At 32.3% G+C, this 6,512-nt stretch overlaps 1 protein-coding gene across 1 annotated transcript; it reads right to left on the bottom strand.

The window, feature by feature from the left end:
* Positions 1-1,639: 1,639 nt before the first annotated feature.
* On the bottom strand, positions 1,640-5,752 carry LOC132038975 (FCS-Like Zinc finger 14-like). The gene is made up of 2 exons (XM_059429485.1): positions 4,900-5,752; positions 1,640-2,143 (listed from the first exon to the last, which is right to left on the bottom strand). Exons 1-2 carry the CDS (start codon positions 5,430-5,432, stop codon positions 1,981-1,983), a joined length of 696 nt encoding a protein of 231 aa, XP_059285468.1. The 5' UTR covers positions 5,433-5,752; the 3' UTR covers positions 1,640-1,980.
* Between the last annotated feature and the right edge of the window lie 760 nt (positions 5,753-6,512).

Genomic DNA, 6,512 nt, shown 5'->3' with positions numbered 1-6,512 from the left:
ATTGAGAAGAAAAGAAATGAAAGATAAATAATTAAAAAAATAAAAAATATATTTTAAAAAAATAAAAAAAATTAAAATAAAAAAGAAAAAATAAATTAGAAAAGAAAAGAAATTAAAATAAAATAAAAAATAAAAACTAAAAGTAGCTCCAAATGCAATATGTGATTACGTTCGATCAAATTTCCACTCTTGCATCGCCTCTCAATTACACTCAATTGTTTCGATTACACGTAACTTTAATTATTTAATCAAACAAATAGATCAAACTGTATAATTACATTTAATTATACCCAATTTTAATTACCTGGATGGCTGTCCAAACAGGCCCTAACGAGGGTGAAAGAAGAGTCATCAAAAGATGATCCAATTCGAGTAATTACCAAATTCTGCTTTCTTTGAACTCTCCAGAAAATAGTCAACAAAAGGCAAACTATATTACATGAGAAGTCCTTTTCTGCAATAAAAGGCAAGCTATCTTACACGACAAGTCCTTTTCTGCAATAATAATTTAGTGAAAATATATACACAGTATAAATATAAAAAAACTTTTACATATTATTACTATATTTTAACCGATTATAACAAAGTTATTTACGTCTAGGTTACCAAATTAGGATAACAATCAGCATTTAGCTATGTTTGTAAGTCATGTTTTACTGCATTATTATGTTACCAAGTAGGTAAAGTCTTTTTGACACAATATATGTCTTTCCTTTCAAGTAAAATTTATATGAAGGTGTTTGATTGAGCGTTAACTAAATAAAGGAAAATGATGGAGGCTGCAATTGATACCTAAACAAAATCAGAAATTTGTGTGGCTAGAAATCATTTCATTGAGGGTAAATTTAAAATTAAATTGTTACTAAATATAAAAAGATGTCATTCTTTCTGAGGCTAACTAAAAAGAAAAGAGAGTCATATAAATTGATTTTAGAGTAACTAACAATTCCAAACATTTCTTTTGTCCTAGTAAGATACAATAATTATATGAGGCTTCCAAAGAAAATATAAAAAAAATGCGAAATAAATCATGATTATGTTAAAATATAATGTCACCAACAATCAAAATAACAGAAGGCCAGATATACCCCTGTACTAGCAAAAATGATTTAAATATACCGCTCGTCATACTTTCGGTCTAAATATACCTCTATCATTATCTTTTTTGAAACATACATACCCCTCATTTAACAAAGAGACACGCGTTATCATCTTATTAACCTATTTTAAGTATCCCTAATTAATTAAAACCGAACTTGGACGTTATTTGAGGTGCTAGATGTTTATGGGCTATAATTTTATAAAGACTTATTATACCATCAAAAATTGTAAGTTCAAACTTGAAATAATATGTTAAAAAACACAAATTATAGAAAAGTTCAAAAAAATACTCACAAAACATTATAATAAATATTTTAAATAAAATTTAAATATTTTTTAAAGTTTTTATAAATATAATGTCAGTTTGGTTGTTAAAACCCAACCAAACCAAAATAATTATGGACGAATTTGATTTTCAATACCAAACCACTAGTTGATTTTTTCCTCTTTAATTCGATTTATTGATTTGGCGTGAATTGTAAGTCAGTCATGTGAAAAAGGGCAGTAAAGGGTCAGGCACAGAAGTGAATAAGAGAAATCAAGACTCAAAAAAGTATTTTATTGATTTCCAACTTATATTTAAAATGTAATATTTGCATCTGTCCGTCCATGGGCCTTTGGAATGGCATATTACCCACTTTACTAAGCTTCTAACAAACTTCATTACATGCTTTCCCAGAATGTTTTTTCATACTCTCTGAGTTGCAGAGATTGCCTGCTCAGAATGTCCTTAACATAAAAAATCTTTCTTAAAAGCCGGCGGGTACCAACACTTATTCGGGTACCTTTCAAAACCGATATACATATATATCATACCTTTTTATTTATTTATTTATTTATTTATTTATTATGTAATGTTGGAGGTACCATACAATTGAGTTATGCCACGGCTACACCAGTGAAAAACTGCATTGGACCAGAGCAAGGAGAAGCAGAGTAGTCGCTAAGTGATTTCATGGCTCCAGAACCACATTTCTCTTTGTGTTCATCGATCGATATTTGTGTGCAACGACAGTCTGCACTACAAAATGCCTTCTCCCCTCTGTAAATAGTAAAGGGAAGAACTTGTTATCTGTTAAGCTTGAAAGACTGAAAAAAATAGATCTTTTTTCATAAAAGAAATTTTTCCTATAACAGGTCAGAAGAGAAAGATGTATTTTTAGCCTATAAGATATTCCCTGAATAAAGTAATACAGACCACATGCATATAGAAACAAGATGTATTGGAGATTCCTGTCACATATTACCTGGAGGGAACTGCCTAAATTTAGTGAACAAACAAAAAACATGTGAAATTTTCCTACCTAAAGCTTCACACATTATAAATTTGAATAATTGTGTTGACAAAGAAAGCTACCTAAAGCTTCACACATTATAAATTTGAATAATTGTGTTGACAAAGAAAGCTAACTAAAAGATTTCCACCAGCAAGGCCAACTTAATAGTACAGCAACAAGTTTACAACTAGCGAGGCGAATATAAGATGGGAGAATTAAATTGCAAACAAAGAAAGCAACAGGTAACTAAAATACCCAGCTTACATTACGTCGACACAATCAATATGTTGCCGCAAAACCATCTGGTGGTCACAATTCAAGATAAGTTGCTTAAAACTACGGAAACGATCTTTTAATATCTCAAACTTAGACCCAACTGCTCCCAGCAAATTAAGTAATGCAAACTCGGCAGTTCCTAACAGGAAGCAAGCTAAAGGAGACTTCTGAATATAATATAAGGCCCTGGTGCAATTAGTTTATTTCAGCAATTAAAATAACATCACTAGAGATAGGAACACTGATATTATTAATCAAGTTGAGTGGATTGTAAGCGACAGTCTGAGAGATATGACTTCAGTGTGTAATTCAAGCAAACCTGCCCTAATCCAAAACGTATGAGAAAGATTCTTCTTCTCATAATATTCAAGTATGCAATGATGATGTAAATCAATAAGTTATGCAAGTTGGAAGAAGATGCCAACAGACCAAGACTACTGCTAATTAATCAAGATAAACAATACAAATAGACACCAGAAAGCAAGATGGGAAGTAGATAAGGATCCAATTTACTATGGCAGTTGTGATCAATATTACAGAATTCACCACCGATGCTTAAGCAGCGGCAAGATTTACAATTGATCAAGAAAGAAAGAGTTGCAAGAAATACAAATGTAGGTATATCGCTTAAGGTGGAGTAGGAAACAGTATACACACATCCTGAATATCAAGAACCCAGGGCATTGAGCAGAGCTGAGGGACGTGGTCAAAACATATAAAGATCGGCGTAGTCGCTCATAGGGACATATCTATCGGATAGAGGATAGTCTAGGCCGATGCATAGATAGAACTCTCTCCATATAGATAGGTATATGGTCCTTAGTAGACAAAATACTAACACACACAAAGCAGGTTAGGAAGCTTGACATCACAAAAGTTCCAAGAATGCATGCTAATAACTTCCGGGTCTCACCAAAGGGGTCTAATGCAGGCCTAAAACAAATATTTCTGTGGTTAAGCACCCCAGGAAGAACGTGTTGCAGATCTACAAATAAATTATTAGGTGTATCTTGGCTCTAACATTTTAAAGTTATAGACGAGACGCCTCACACAATCTAAAAGCTTTCAGATTTTGTTTATTAAAACTTTCGATTTCCCCAGATCAGATCAGATCAGACTGCACAATTCCATAAAGAATTAACCATAAACTTCAATCAACAGAACCTTGCTGAAATCAGATTTGAACGACCGCAAATATCAGATCTGCTTCACGAGGGCAAAACTACAGCTTAAAGGAAAAGATTAATTTCCTCGACATGTTCCAACTAGCATTGATCAATGATAACAAAAGAAAAAAGTAAACAAGATAAGATATTCATGGAGCCATCAAACATGAAGCTTCTGCAGGGTCCACAGTTGAAGAAACATTTTTCTCCTTAAAATCCAGCCAAAGTATGGAATAACTAATTCAGTTAACCATTTTGCTCAAACACCAAGAACCATTTCAAAGCAAAAGCATATCAATACACTTTTTGATAGCAAAGGAGAACACAACCCGCATATAAAGTAATAAAACACACAAGATCAAATCATTACTATTTTGCTCTTTTGATAAAACAAGGAACATACCCAGTATAATGTGGAGTCTGGACAGGGTTGGTGTACGCGGACGGCGGACCTTACCCCTACCTTTGTGGGATAGAGGGGTAGTTTCCGATAGACCCTCGGCTCAAGAAAATGGTTTGAAAGAATGCACGGGTTATTTCATTCTTTTGATAAATAAGATCAAATCATTAAAGGGAAAATTGACCATAAAGCCTTATAACTAGGTCCTCTTATCAAAAATAAAGCTTCAAGTCACCCTATATTCGAAACAGGTAACAACAAACATACTTAGATATGAAACATAAAAATGGAAATTTAGCAAGGAATTTAAACAGGGGTTCCCAAAAAAAATCAGCCTTTAAATCTCAGATCCAAAAGAGTATTACAAAATGTAATCACTAGCATATAATCATTAACAACAACATACCCAGTGAGATGCCACAAGTGGGGTTTGGGGATGGTAGAGTATACACAGACCATACAAGGTAGGGAGGTTGTTTCCAATAGACACTCTGGCACAAAGAAAAGCAAACCAAAGCCGTCCGAAAAAAAGAAATAGCGAAAACAAAGAAGTCATAGCAAAATACTATATAAAGCATGACAAAGCAGTCAGAAAAAAGGAACAACAACGTAACTATCACAAAATCATGTGATAATCGAAGTAGAAAAAAGAATCAGAAATAGCATATGAAATTCTAACCTGTACATGAAAATGTCCAACCCTTGAAGTTGCTTCTTGCAAAGGAAACAAGAACTCAAGAAATCAGCCATCATAAACATTGCTGTATCAGCACCATGATTGAGAGAAGCAGTAGCAGCTTTCTGGTATGCATTAGAGTTGTTGTTTCCAATGAATTGACCATCAAAGTACTCCCTTTTCTTAATCAAATTACTACCCACATGAGATATCACACAAGTATACTCCTCAGACTCTTCAATACTAGGCCTCTTACTCTTCTTTTTCTTCTTAGGACTGCTATTATTAGATGTGAAAATGGGGATTGGGTTTGTAGTAGTTGATCTTGGAGATATAGCAAGAATTGCAGCTCTACTACTACTACTACTACAGTTATTATTACTCTTCTTATTCATAGCTGCTACAATTCCAAGACCAACAACATCACCATTTGGGTCCTCAAACTTCTTAGGAGATTTGTTGCTGCTTTGATCAGTGAGGGCAAATAGGGAAAGATTTATAGATAGTCTTTTCTTGTTTCCCTTCACTTCACCCATTTTACACACACAAAGAGAGAAAAAAAGATTGAATTTTTAATTTGGGGTTCTCTTAAATCTCTTTCCCTCTCTTCAAACACACAAAAAGATTGAATTTTTATGGGGTTTTCTGTTTGACTGTCCACTTTTTATCCTTAACTAAACGCCCACAAATACACTGTTTTGGTTGAATCTAGTATGAATATGAGGTGTTGGGGTTTAAGGGATAGAGAAAGGAAAAAAGGAAAGAACAAGTTTTCTGTCTTTCACTTTTCTGGTTCTCCCTCACAAGGAAGAGGAGCACACCTCTGGTTTTTCAGTGGAGGAGGAGAATATAAACACTTCACAAATAAAAATCATAATATTACTAGTAGATAACTTCAATCATTTTCTTTCTGAGTGTACATTTTTACCCTTCCAGAAATGTTGGTCTTTGTCATTATCAATTATCAAACACTTGGGGCCTGTTTGTACATGACTTCAGGTCATAACTAGCCATACATGCCCGTGCGATACACGAATCGAACATATTTATTCACTTTAATTAACCGATCTTTGAGGTTTGTATTTTAAAAATAACTTTTAAAAACATTCTAATTATTATTATATATAGCAACATATACAAAATATATTTTATGTACCATCACTTTAGTTATAATTAAAAAATAGAGTAGATGGAATTAAGTGTTTGAGATGGAAAGAGTCGGATTTTTTTCTCATTATCACGACAATGAAAGTTGTTCATCGATGTAAAAGAAAATTAGTAAGAATATGAGGGAAAATTAATATTTTGATTCTAAATTTTTTTCTTTTAAATTCTTTAATATTTTATATGTATACGACGGAGTTGATATAATTTCAATTAAGTAACCGTTTAGATCCAAACATAAGAACCATTGTGGTATATATTGGATTTTTTAAAAGCAAAACTAATAAAATATTTTTATTAAATTAATTAAAAAATATATTATAATTTTTTATATTAACAATTATAGATAAAACAAATTGTTACAAAAGAAATCAAAATTAGAAAGATATATGTTATATCATAAATCACCAAATTTTAATTCTGAAACGAAAATATAAAGTAATACATTTTAT

The sequence above is a fragment of the Lycium ferocissimum genome, chromosome 12 (genome assembly GCF_029784015.1).
Source record: "Lycium ferocissimum isolate CSIRO_LF1 chromosome 12, AGI_CSIRO_Lferr_CH_V1, whole genome shotgun sequence".
In the NCBI taxonomy this organism is placed as follows: domain Eukaryota; kingdom Viridiplantae; phylum Streptophyta; class Magnoliopsida; order Solanales; family Solanaceae; genus Lycium; species Lycium ferocissimum.
The sequence above is the reverse complement of the archived record's forward strand: the minus strand, read 5'-3'. Positions and strand labels throughout refer to the sequence as shown.